Here is a 14444-nt window from a genome sequence, read left to right as displayed (position 1 = left end):
GAGCATTGCTCTGATGTGCACAAAAGCAGCTCTCCTCTCACACACGCCCCTCTGCCGGCTGTAAGAGTAGCTGACTCATGATAGGTACAGGAGTCCTCACATAACCCTGTGCTACCATGGCAACAATCGGATCCACATTATCACATCACGTGACTTCCGATGGCCCCGGGTAAGTGAATTCTTATCATTCAACTGACATGTGCAGCAATCGTTGCCGGCGGCAGCAGGCAGGGATTGACCTGACACGATCCATGGCGTACCCAGTACGTCATGTGTCGTGAAGAGGTTAAAATTATAGACTGATCTTGTCTTTGTCAGTGGTCAAACTTACAAAATTAGCAAGGGATCAAATAATTATTTCTTTCACGGTATCTTTCATCCAAAAAGCAATATACAATGTGCAGAGAGTACTTCACATGGTTATACATTCATATACAGTGGAACATTGGTTTACAAGAACAATCCATTCTGGGAGTGTGCTTGTAAACCAATTTAATCGTCTAACAAGGCAAAAATTCCCATAGGAAATAATTCAAGCTCAGACAATTCGTTCCACTCCTTGTTCAATGTCCCATCCTGGTCCCTTATTGTGCCATTCCACACACGCACAAACACGCACGCGCACACATACATATTATGCTCACCTTACCTTCTGTTCCATCGCTGGCCTCCCGGTTCTTGTAGTTCGCCGGTACAGGATGTGTATCAGGTAACCATCGCGACAGATGCCCCGGAGCTTCCGCTGCCAGAGAGCTGACATCAAAGCAGGAGCCGCTTACCTCTGATTGGCCAGCGCACTGCCTTTAAGTAGCGGCTGACAGCGGAAGTTCCTGTCACGATGGTTATCTGATACACATCCTGTACCGGCGAACTACAAGAACCATGAGGCCGGCAATGGAACGGAAGGTAAGGTGAGTATAAAAGGTGTTTGTGCGGACTGCAAGAGCGGGTCAGAGCGCGGTAAAACTACGGAACCGGAAGTGTGTGCGGTAAGAATTTGCTCGTACGGCAAAGCTTGCTCATAAACTGAGTTACAAATTTACAGCAAGCTTTGCTCGTTTAGCGAAATGCTCACAAACTGGGTTACTCGTAAACCGAGGTTCCACTGTACATAACTATATGGACAAATATTACAACCTTGGCCCCCCCCCCAAAAAAAATACCCAAAATGTCCTCCTCCCTTTTTTCTTCCTCAGTTCCAATCTCCGTGGCCTGCCATTAGTCACTTTTTTTTTTCCGCACAATCTTCATGTCTGAACAATGTCTGTAACTTCTCTATGCGACAATAATAAACATGTTCACATTATAGATGAGTCCGTACACAGATTTCAGAAGATTTTATCAAGTCAAAATTTCTGAGGGACATATTGTGATTGTTTATGCTGCCTTCATTTTTAGATATTCATATGAAGGGGTTGGATTTTTTTTGTATTTTCTTTACAAATTCTTCAATAAAACAATTATTTGAGTAAAAAAAATCTTCAAATTACTGCTTAAAAATTAGAATATTTTTGTAAGAACAACTTTAAAAATTATATTTAACGCAGAAATGTTGCCCTATTGAAAAGTCATGCACTCAATAGTTGGTCGGGGCTCCTTTTGCATGAATTACTGTATCAATGTGGCATGGCGGCGATCAGCCTGTGGCACTGCTGAGGTGTTATGGAAGCCAAGGTTGCTTTGATAGCAGCCTTCAACTCGTCTGCATTGTTGGGTCTGGTGTCCTCTCATCTTCCTCTTGACAATACCCCATAGATTCTCTTTGGGGTTTAGGTCAGGCGAGTTTGCTGGCCAATCAAGCATGGTGATATTGTGGTTATTAAACCAGGTATTGGTACTTTTGGCAGTGTGGACAGGTGCCAAGTCCTGCTGGAAAATGATATTTACATCTCCAAAAAACTTGTCAGCAGAGGGAAGCATCAAGTGGTCTAAAATTTCTTCGTAGATGGCTGTGCTGACTTTGGTCTTGATAACATACAGTGGACCTACACCAGCAGATGACATGGCTCCCCAAATTGTGGAAACTTCACAGTAGACCTCAAGTAGCTTGAATTGTGGCCTCTCCACTCTTCCTCCAGACTCTGGTACCTTGATTTTCAAATGAAATGCAAAATTTACTTTCATCTGTAAACAACACCTCGGACTACCGAGCAACAGTCTAGTTCTTTTTCTCTTTGGACCAGGTAAGATGCTTCTGGTGTTGCCTATTGGTTATGAGTGGCTTGACACAAGGAATGCGATACTTGTAGGACATGTTTTGGATACGTCTGTGTGTAGTGGCTCTTGAAGCATTGACTCCAGCAGCAGTCCACTCTTTGACAATCTCCCCCAAATTTTTCAATGGCCTTTTCTTAACTGCAGACTTGAAAGGATTGTTATCCCAGTTGCTTGTGCACCTTTTTCTACCTCACTTTTTCCTTCCACTCAACTTTCCATTAATATGCTTGGATACAGCACTCTGTGAACAGCCAGATGCCTTAGCAATTACTTGTTGTACCTTACCCTCTTTGTGGAGTGTGTCAATGACTGCCTTCTAGACATTTGTCAAGTCAGCAGTCTTCCCCATGATTGTGTAGCCTACTGAACCAGACTAAGGGACCATTTTAAAAGCTTAGGAAGCCTTTGTAGGTGTTTTGGGTTAATTGCTCTAATTTCTGAGATGACTTTGGGTTTTCATTGGCTGTAAGCCATAATCATCAACATTAACAGAAATAAACACTTGAAACAGATTACTCGGTTTGTATTAAATAACTGAAAAAAAACCCTTTGTTGTTACTCTAATTTATTGAGCAGCCCTTGTATGTATAGTAGTTTTTTAACCATCATTGGAAACTGATCCCTTCACAGCAAATATTGGAACTTCGGGGCACCCATTTCATCAAATCTGTGGATTTATAAGTAACTAAGAAAATAATGTTTTTTGTATGTATTGATCCATTTATTTCACTTTTTTTTTTTTTAAAAGGACCAACTACCAGGATTTTCATATATAAACTAAAGTCAGTGCTATACTAGAGCGATCATGCTTATTCTAAACATATATTTATTAGTTACTCCAGGGAGTTAATATTACCACCAAATCAATATATACTGTATTTCTCAGTAAGGGCAATAGTGATTAAAACTTAGCTATTAATTGCTATAGTTAAAAAAGCTATAAAAGCACACATACTACATATATAAGACAAACAAATGACTCAATTCAGAATTCACAAGTAAATTCAACCAGTTCCCGTTGAATCAGAAAGCAGAACCAGAAAAAAAAAACCTATCCCATTTGGGTCTCAATGAGAACAAGATCTCCCGGTACAACAATGTCACGGAGTGTACTTGCTAGTCCCTGATATCTTAATTCATACAGTGGGGGGTGGTAATTTTTTACCAGACGACACAATACCCTCCTCACAATACAATACACAATGTGCCCAATTGGACTAACAGGAAAAATCTCACCTGGTTTTGTGATGGCCTGGGAGTGTTCTGTGCTATTCCTGTGTCCTGATAGGTGAGGGTGGGGGGGGATTTTTACTTCAAGCCACACAATACCGTCCCATTAGACAGGCCATGGATTGAGTCTCCCAACAACGCTCCCGACACGTTTTGTCTGTTACCAATCAGGGCAGCAGGGGTACAAAGTGTAGATGAACATTGTTCGCATCTGTTGCTCGTGTCCGGGGATAGGTGAAATAAATTGCCAAAAAACAAACAAACCACAGAGAGAATACCCCGTTAAAATTTAACTTTTACTAATATCATTAAAAGGTCAAGTGACCAAATGACATACACAAATGAAAAATGATAGGGTATTTACTGACAATAGCCAGGTGGGAGGTAGAAAATAAGAGAACACTGGCCCTAATTGGCCCTAAAGTGTCTCTCCCTACCTGGCAATGGAGGGTAGACTTCTTAGGGTTGCGACGCCCCCATTCAACGACGGGAAACCCTCACTAGCCCTATTAAACCCTACCACAAAACACCAAATAATCACATATCAATATCCCCCTTTGCAATGCAGCAGTGGGTAATAGGGCAGCTTAACTGAAATGTAGTTCAGAGGCGCAGTCCAGACGTGTTTCCTCCCAAAGATGTTAGGGTTTCCTCAGGGGACACAGACCAGGGAATCCATAGCAAATGCAAAAGCCTCCCTGGAATACCAGATAGATGGTGTATAGGGGTGATAGTTTACCCTGCTTTATCGGCTGTGGCCTGGTTGTATATATTTTGATTGTTATGGCTGGATTTCTGTCTGGACCTGTGGATACTAGTGGCTGGCTGGTTGAGGCTAGGGAGGTTATTTTCTGAGAGTGAGTGTGAGGGTACCTCGGCGACTGAGCCTTCACTTCGTTCACTTTTTTCTACTTTACTTGAAGCTTATAAGGAACACATTAAGTCCTGGTGGGAGGTTGTCGCTTGAGGGTTATATCAGACAGAAAATTATACCTAAAGGCCTAAGAATTAACATCGCCCCTGCACCGAGGTGTAGAACACCTACCCTGATTGAAAAGTGAGGAAAGGAACTTACAGCTTCCCTTAGACTTATGCAAATTCTCCTTTAGGAAAAGATCACCTTGGAAAAGACCTCGGCTAGACTTGCTAGTCTTATTGGTAACATTTTGAAATTTAAATCCTCCCCTGATTTTGCTAAAAAGGAAGAAAACCTTAAATCATTGATTGAGAAATACCAGTATAATATAAACGAGAGAAAACATAAGCGATTCCAGAGGGATTTGGCAGAATTTAAAGAGAAATCAGCATACCACATCTCGGGGCAGGATTCTACTACCTCTAAAGGCCCAGTCACACTAAACAACATCGCTGCTAACGAACAACTTTTGTGACGTAACAGCGATGTTGCTAGTGATGTTGCTTAGTGTGACATCCAGCAACAACCCGGCCCCTGCTGTGAGGTCGTTGGTTGTTGCTGAATGTCCTGGGCCATTTTTTAGTTGTTGCTCTCCCGCTGTGAAGCACACATCGCTGTGTGTGACAGCGACAGAGCAACAACTAAATGTGCAGACAGCAGGAGCCGGCTTCTGCGGACTCTGGTAACCACAGTAAACATCGGGTAACCAAGAAGCCCTTACCTTGGTTACCCGATATTTACCTCGTTACCAGCCTCCGCCGCTCTCAGCTGTCAGTGCTGGCTCCTGCTCTGTGCACATGTAGCTGCAGTACACATCGGGTAATTAACCCCATGTGTACTGTAGCTAGGAGAGCAGGGAGCCAGCGCTAAGCAGTGTGCACGGCTCCCTGCTCTCTGCACATGTAGCTGCAGTACACATCGGGTAATTAACCCCATGTGTACTGTAGCTAGGAGAGCAGGGAGCCAGCGCTAAGCGGTGTGCGCTGGTTACCAAGGTAAATATCAGGTTGGTTACCCGATATTTACCTTAGTTACCAAGTGCAGCATCGCTTCCACGCGGCGCTCCTGGCTGGGGGCTGGTCACTGGTGAGCTCACCAGCAACTCGTGTAGCCACGCTCCAGCGATTCCTGCCAGGTCAGGTTGCTGGTGGGATCGCTGGAGCGTCGCAGTGTGACATCTCACCAGCAACCTCCTAGCAACTTACCAGCGATCCCTATCAGGTTGGATCGTTGTTGGGATCGCTGGTAAGTTGTTTAGTGTGACTGGGCCTTAACGATCTGTCTTCATCAGACCGTGAAAACTCTGATCACGAGTCTAGAGGGGGAAGAATGTGGTAGAGGCTGCCAAAATAAATGGCTAAACAAAGGTGGGATGAAAACAAGATAGGCTACCAAAAACACTGTACAGGGCACTGGTACCAATGTATCTTCATCCTCTTTATCTTTTTTAGAGGATCAAGAGCTTTTTCTGGAAAGGTTGCGGAGCAGAACGAGGCCTTCTGTGGGACGAAAAATGTAATACACCAAATTTTTTACTTTTAGTGGGCCAGCTGATAAGAGTAATATTAACCTTTCCTCTTATACACTATCAAAAGATGAGAGGGCAGTCCTCCATGCTGGTCTGTCTTTTGTGCCTACCCCACGTTTTGATCCTTTTTTTGTGGATTAAAGACTTGAACCTTTTCTCACATAAGCTAAAATGGAAAAGGTGTTTTAGTCTTAATGATAAAAATAAATGTCTACAACTGGGTATTACAGCCGATGATCTTTCTGATCTTAGGCTTTTGGATCAACTATTTGAGGAGGGACAACGGGGAATAGGAGAAGGTCCTTTTTCAGGTTTGAAGCCCACTAGTACCAAAATGCCACCGAATACGGACGTCGGAAGTGTTGACATTTTTTTTACAGCTTGTCACCAGAGATATTGGTTGTATCAACCGACGTGAGGATCCTATTTCGTCTAAGTTATCTCCTGCACTTAAGAAGGCACTTGAAGATCTAAGTTGTTAACAACTCCTCTATAGTTATTAAACCTTCTGACAAAGGGGGAAATACTGTTATGAATAGGGCTAAATATGTGTCTGTGTAAAACCATTCTTTCAGACGGAGAGACTTGTGAAGTTCTCAGGAGGGATCCATCAAGTCACTATAGTGGACAACTAATGCACATTCTTGACAGAGCATTAGTTATGGGGTTACTCTAAGAGTGAATTTGATTTCATGATGCATAAATATCCCACTATAGCCACGTTCTACGCCCTTCCTAAGATTCATAAGGGGGTGATCCCCCTGAGGGGTAGACCTATAGTGTCCGGGATCGGGGCACTCTGTCAAAATAGCAGTATATATGTGGATCAGATGTTGAGACCCTTTGTTACTGCCCTCCCTTCATATGTAAGAGACACCACTGATCTACCAAACAGGATCGAGGGGCTTACGTTTGAACCAGGTACTTTCCTGGCCTCGATCAACGTTGAAACACTCTATAGTAGTATCAGGCATGACGTTGGACTTAGGGCGGTAGAATTTTTTCTAAAAACTTAACTTAAGGTGTACATTTGGTTGCACATAATCAATTTCTTCTGGAACATCTTGATTTCATCCATCAGCATAATTTTTTTTCTTTATAATGACAAGTTTTACCACCAACTCGGGGCACGGCAGTGGGGAGCCCCTGTGCTCCCTCTTATGCTAACTTGCTCCTGGGTTGGTGGGAGGACCAGGTTGTATTCAGGGATGAGGATGTCACATGGACCCTTTACATTTGTTTTTTGGGGTATGTACATAGATGACATCCTCGTCCTCTGCTCCGGTGAACGTTCCTCCTTTGAAGGATTTGTAGAGGCTCTTAACAACGAGGTAGGGTTAACATTCACCTCCGAATTTGAGGGTGACTGTATTCACTTTCTTGATATCACCATCCGTAAACTGGACAATGGTACACTGAAGAGCACCATTTTTCGTAAGCCCACCGCAACAAACAATCTTCTTCGGTGGGAGATCTCTCATCTGCACCCCTCAAGTGCGGTATCCCCAAGGGACAATTTCTGAGGATTTGGAGAAATTGTTCCTCTTTGGTTGATTATGATAGACAGGCCTCTAATCTTAAAATGAGGTTTGCCTATAGGGGGTATCCAAGGGGTACTATTGATGCTGCTTATTTGTATGCCAGGAGGGAAAATAGGACTTGACTTCTGTCACACAAAGAAGTGACTTAGACCATCTCACACGTTTAATAGGAACCTATGATGACCAAAATGACAAACTTATGGGGATCCTTAGGAGACACTGGGGCATTCTTAGAGCCGACCCAGACATTGCCAAATTTATTACACAAAGACCATCAGTGACATTCAGACAGGAGAGGTCTTTTAAGGACTCGGTGGTACATAGTCATTTTTCTGCACCTCGAGTCTCCACCTGGCTTGACAATAGGACGTCTGGTACAAACAGATACGGCATTTGCAGCTTCTGTAACTGGATTACACCTTCTAGTTCCTTTACAAGCAGTGCCACCCACTGTGTAGTTCACAACAGACCTTTTGCTAATTGTCGCACGGTGGGGGTTGTCGTGGAAACCCCTTTCCTGGGAGAGCTAATTTAGGGTGAGATGCAAAGTGATCTCCAGATCTGACCGTGTTGGTCCAATTAATAGCGATGCATCGGAGACAAACACAAGAACACACAGGCAATGTCCGTGTACCAGGCTTTGTCTGAATCTCAGATGCCCAAACAGTAGTTTATTAAAACCACAAAAGAAAAGGAGACTGCTTAGTACATGACCAAAAATGGAATGACAATTGGAAATAACAAAATTGTAAATTATGGATCCTGCTGAATTTTTTAAAACCAGATCTGTCCAGTTTTCTGGACTTTCAGTAACAAAGAAACTTAAGACAAAGGCCTCTTTAAAGAGACTACACCCAGTGCTATTGCTTTTATGAATAACACTTATAAAGCTAATACAAAATTATTAAAGATATATAAATTGCTTAAATGATCAAAACTTAAAATAAAATATTAACCATAACAATTCCTCCCTTTTTATTATTTACAGACAATTTATCCATCAGCTATATCCCCATGCTATGACAGCCTGGAGGGGCCAACCCCGTTCACCGATACATATCTTGTTTGTAAATTTCATCATATATATTTACTAAGGGAGCACTGAGGTATTTTTCACATGTGGTAACTGACGGCCTGTCATACTTTATCTTACATGTCTCTTTTCGTAGTGTTGTCATAACAAATATACCAATTTTAGCAGCTACATACACTAGTAGTACCAACATTCCCATCTGTAGAATGCCCATCAGCCACCCACTTATACCTGAGAACTAAATTGTCGGGGACATTTGTCTGCAGCTCGTTTATATAGGAAATGTTTGGGTAAAGCACTTATATCTAGAACACCATGACATATATGAAGGTAACGGCATAAGGCGTGCAGAGGTGTCGATCCCCTCTGCGCCCCGGGGAAGTCATTTATAGGCCTGGTGACCACATATTAGATATAAATCCTTAGAAATTATGCAGTGTATTATTTCAGTGGTTCTCCCAACACAACGTATATAAGTCAAAAGTTATTTGCCTCGGTTTGGCACACCAAGTTCAGCTGTTTTTGAGACAGACCTCATTCCTTCAGAATGTCTTAGGCTATGTGCGCACGTTGCGTTCTATTACGCAGCGTAAATAGTCACTGCATGTGCGTCTCAGAACGCAGCCGAAAAGCTGCGTTCTGAGACGCATTCGGCAGAACGCAACGTGCGCACATTCCTGCAGAATTCATGCGTTCTGGATGCTTGCTCTGCCATAGACAGAGTGGGAAAAGCATCCAGAGCGCACATTTTTGACAGTGCGGTCCCACTCGGCTCTGCTGCATCCCCATAGACTCGCAGCAGAGCCGACTGGGACTGCACTGTCAAAAAGAGCACTTGGCTGGCTGCGGGAGACAGCCGCGCGATCAGAATGAACTCGGGTGAACTTCACCCGACTTCATTGTGATCGCGGCTCTGTGTTTGTGCCGCTGCTTGATTTGCGGTCACAGGTGAATGACTCACCGGTGACCGCAAATCTGAGTGACTGCAGTGAGCCACGTGATCACCGGTGCCGTCACTCAGGTTACCGCTGCCAGCTCGAGTCCTCCACCTGAGACCGCGGGTAACCTGAGAGACGTCCCCGCACACATCCCGACATTTCCGCACACATCCCGACATTACCATCCACATCCTGACATTACCGATCACATCTTGACATCCCCGCCCACATCCCGACATTACCGCCTACATCCCCGCACACATCCCGACATTACCGCCTGCCAGGGTGGATAAAAATCTATGTTTTTTAAAAAAAAAATCGGATTTTTTTGATTTAAATCGGATTTTTTTTTCAATAAACTGCTTTTTGAGGAAAATATTTTACCATCCAAAGGTTCTTCCATCATGAGATAAAGCTGAGTTGTTTAACTCAGTAGAATAAAGGCTGTATATGTGTAACATTCACAATGCCATGCTCTTCCAGAGGTTTCTGTAGGATTAGTGGGCAGTTTCTCTCCTATATTATCACAGACGCTCGTTTTACTTACGCAGTTCTCAAAACTGAATTTGATTCCGCAGAGGTCCCAGCCTCTTCTTCACGGAAAAAGACCTTAATCCTATTGTTCTACAAACCTATGAATACAGAATCAACCCTTTCAGTGCCAAGTCCAAGAAGTTAGACAATATGTTTCTGATTGTTTGGAGTGGAATAGATCTGCACAACACAAGAAGAATGTGAATCTAAGTGTGAGGAGGAGGAAGGGCAAGCAGACAAGAAAATGAAAGTGAAACTTTGAGCACAATACTGCAGCATAGCCACAAACAGACAAGTCTGGATCTGTTTGTGTGTACGATCTGAGGTTTATTACATTCTTTCCTTATAATGGCAGCAGGCCGTAAAAGAGACCCAGTTTGGGAATATTTTAATGAAGCTCCTTCGCCTATCGGTAAGGCAGGCATGCGTGCAAAATGCAAACGATGCAACAAAGAGATGCAAGGCCTGGTGGCGCGAATGAGGCTACATCATGAGAAGTGCAGTGATGAAGATGACCAAAGAAACACTTCTGAACAGGCAGGATCTTCAGGTTGGTAAACATTTTTATTAAATCCTATTTCTAAAGACTGAACTGTCATGTGTGAGAAAAATTATATTTCTTATTATTACTGCATGTTACTGTCATTTGATACAGTTATGAAGAAAAACAAATATTCCTTTTGGGGCAGGGGCAGTGAAGTGTTGTGTACAATAAGCAGAAATTGTATAATAAACAATAAAATAACAGCATTGACTTTTTTTGTTTAGGGGAATTCATGGATTCTGGAAACTATCCACCTCCAAGATCACCATCATCCTGTTCTACAGTTTCAGAGTTATCCATCCAGGATAGTGCTTCATTAGCAGCAGCATCATCATCAGACACCCACAGCCACATATCACCATCACCCAAAAGGAAGAAAAAACCTTTACCTCCTGGAACCACCATAGATAGGTTTGTGATAAGAACTAGCAGATTAGAAAAAGAGTTGATTGATGAAAAAATTGTCCAGTTCATTTATGCAACGAACTCTTCTTTCCGTCTGACTGAGAACCCACATTTCATTAATATGGTTCAGTCACTGAGACCAGGATACAGTCCACCCAGCAGAGCTGATGCTGCAGGGAAACTGCTGGATCAAGTGTATGACAGAGAAATGGAGCAATGAGCAACAGCTCTGGAGGGTAAAATTGTTAACCTAAGTATTGATGGGTGGAGTAATGTCCACAATGATCCTACTGTATGTGCTTGTATAACAACAGAAGAAGGTAAAGTCTTCCTTGCACAAACAACTGATACGTCAGTAAATGCACACACCGCAGAATACTTACAAGAAGTGGCAGTAAAAGCTATAACGACATGTGAACAAAAATTCAAATGTCTAGTACGCAGTTTGGTCACTGACAATGCTGCAAACGTATCCAAGATGAGAAGAGATTTAGAAGAGCAGGGAGGGAATACAAAGCTGCTAATAACATATGGTTGCAGTGCTCATTTGCTGCACCTCTTAGCCAAAGACTTAAGTGTTCCAGAAATAAAGGCTAATGTTGTTGAAATTGCTAAATACTTCCGTAATAATCATTTTGCTGCAGCAGCTCTGAAAAGGATGGGTGGAACCAAGCTAACGCTCCTACAAGATGTTAGATGGAACTCTGTGGTGGACTGTTTTGAGCAGTATATCAAAAACTGGTCTATTCTGATGACACTTTGTGATGAAAATCGAGATAAAATAGATGGCACTGTCACGGCCAAAATCCTCAACATTGGGCTTAAGACAAATGTTGAACATATGCTGAGCTTCCTGAAACCCATCTCTCAAGCTTTAAACAAAATACAGAAAAATACCTGTTTTATTGCGGATGCTGTTGAAATTTGGAAGGAACTGAGTGAACACTTAAAAACAGAACTACACATGGACAGAATTAAATTACAAGCAGTAAACAAACGAATGGGACAAGCACGGACTCCAGCTCATTTTTTGGCAAATATTGTCAATATCCAATATCTGGGTCAAAACCTAAGTGCTGAGGAAGAGGAGTTAGCTATGACATGGGTATCCAGCAATCATCCATCTTTAATGCCAACTATAATAAACTTCAGAGCTAAGGGGGAACCATTCAAGAAATATATGTTTGCTGAAGATATTTTAAGGAAGGTCACACCAGTAAACTGGTGGAAGTCACTTAAGCGCTTGGATTTAGAGACTGTTCAAGTAATGATTTCACTTTTAACAGCAGTAGCTTCTTCTGCAGGCGTTGAAAGAATATTCTCTTCCTTTGGACTCATTCATTCTAAATTGAGAAATCGGTTGGGACCCAATAAAGCAGGAAAGCTTGTTTTTCTTTTCCAGATTATGAATAGGAACAAAGAAGAAGATGATGAAGATGACGACAAGTGACCTACAGAGGACAGCAGGGACAGTAGTATTTAAGTTTTTCATGTGTCGGCTGGGCTGACAGTCTAAGTTTCTTAATATATATCTATATATTTTGTTTAGCCAAATTAGTTAACAAACATGGATGTTTGTTTAAGCAAATAACTTATGCTGTAATGTTGTTATTGTTTCAGTTGAATAAATCTATTTAAATTGTTATTAAGGTCAGGATTATTTTTCTCCTTCCTAAGTACTACAGAACAGTGGTGTCCAAATATGAATGATTAACCCATTAAACTGGGGAGAAAAAAGTAATATAAAAAGTGATTCTAAAAATCTTCATCTACTTGCATGTTAAAGTAACAAGAACTAGTTTAGGTAGAAACTTTGATTTAAATCACTGATTTAAATCAAGCCTTACTGACTAGTGATTTAAATCGTGATTTAAATCAGTTAGATTTAAATCAAATCCACCCTGCCGCCTGCATCCCCGCACACATCCCGACATTACCGCCTACATGCCCGCACACATCCCGACATTACCGCCGACATCCCCGCACACATGCCGACATTACCGCCGACATCCCCGCACACATGCCGACATTACCGCCGACATCCCCGCACACATCACGACATTACCGCCGACATCCCCGCACACATCCCGACATTACCGCCGACATTCCCGCACACATCCCGACATTACCGCCGACATCCCCGCACACTTCCCGACATTACCGCCGACATCCCCGCACACATCCCGACATTACCGCCGACATCCCCGCACACATCCCGACATTACCGCCGACATCCCCGCACACATCCCGACATTACCGCCGACATCCCCGCACACATCCCGACATTACCTCCGACATTCCCGCACACATCCCGACATTACCGCCGACATCCCCGCACACATCCCGACATTACCGCCGACATCCCCGCACACATGCCGACATTACCGCCGACATCCCCGCACACATCCCGAAATTACCGCCGACATCCCCGCACACATCCCGACATTACCGCCGACATCCCCGCACACATCCCGACATTACCGCCTACATCCCCGCACACATCCCGACATTACCGCCGACATCCCCGCACACATCCCGACATTACCGCCGACATTCCCGCACACATCCCGACATTACCGCCGACATCCCCGCACACATCCCGACATTACCGCCGACATCCCCGCACACATCCCGACATTACCGCCGACATCCCCGCACACATCCCGACATTACCGCCGACATCCCCGCACACATCCCGACATTACCGCCGACATCCCCGCACACATCCCGACATTACTGCCTACATCTCCGCACACATCCCGACATTACCGCCTACATCCCCGCACACATCCCGACATTACCGCCTACATCCCCGCACACATCCCGACATCCCCGCACACATCCCGACATTACTGCCTACATCCCCGCACACATCCCGACATCCTCACCCACATCCCGATATCCTCACCCACATCCCGACATCCTCACCCACATCCCGACATTACCACCCACATCCCGACATTACTACCCACATCCCCGCACACATCCTGACATTACCGCCTACATCCCCGCACACATCCTGACATTACCGCCTACATCCCCGCACACATCCTGACATTACCGCCTACATCCCCGCACACATCCTGACATTACCGCCTACATCCCCGCACACATCCTGACATTACCGCCTATATCCCCGCACACATCCTGACATTACCGCCGCCATCCCCGCACACATCCCGACACTACAGCCCTCATCATCACCGCACACACAGGCATTACCTCAGTGACGTCCCCGCTGACAGCACGATTCACTTCAGTTGCTGCGTGGAGCGGACAGGAGCGGCGGTGTTCTACTGACGCTCCTGTCAGCTTCATGTAGCAGAGCTGGATGTGTCGTGGAACCTCGTGGATTACGCCGGACCTGGAGGTGTGTTTGGGGATTTTAATAAAGTGGCGAAAGAGGGTGGTTTTTGTCTTTTATTTCAAATAAAGGATTTTTTGGGTGTATGAGTTTATTTACTTTCAACAGGTTAATCATTGGGGGTGTCTCATAGACGCCTGCAACGATTAACTAGGACTTAGTGGCAGCTATGGGCTGCCATTAACTCCTTATTA

The 14444-nt window shown here is 43.9% G+C and overlaps 1 protein-coding gene across 1 annotated transcript in view; it reads left to right on the top strand.

Moving 5' to 3' along the window:
• The window catches only part of LOC142312947 (uncharacterized), a 234149-nt gene that overhangs the window by 42768 nt on the left and 176937 nt on the right, over nt 1–14444 (top strand). Inside the window, exons 11-14 of the mRNA XM_075351935.1 lie at nt 4557–4684; nt 5815–5878; nt 6058–6202; nt 7152–7390. Coding sequence (XP_075208050.1) covers nt 4557–4684; nt 5815–5878; nt 6058–6202; nt 7152–7390 — 576 coding nt within the window. The remainder of the gene's footprint in view (nt 1–4556; nt 4685–5814; nt 5879–6057; nt 6203–7151; nt 7391–14444) is intronic.

Source organism: Anomaloglossus baeobatrachus, chromosome 5, assembly GCF_048569485.1.
Source record: "Anomaloglossus baeobatrachus isolate aAnoBae1 chromosome 5, aAnoBae1.hap1, whole genome shotgun sequence".
NCBI classification, from domain to species: Eukaryota; Metazoa; Chordata; class Amphibia; order Anura; family Aromobatidae; genus Anomaloglossus; species Anomaloglossus baeobatrachus.
Note: the sequence above shows the minus strand (reverse complement) of the source record. Positions and strands in the feature narration are given on the sequence as shown.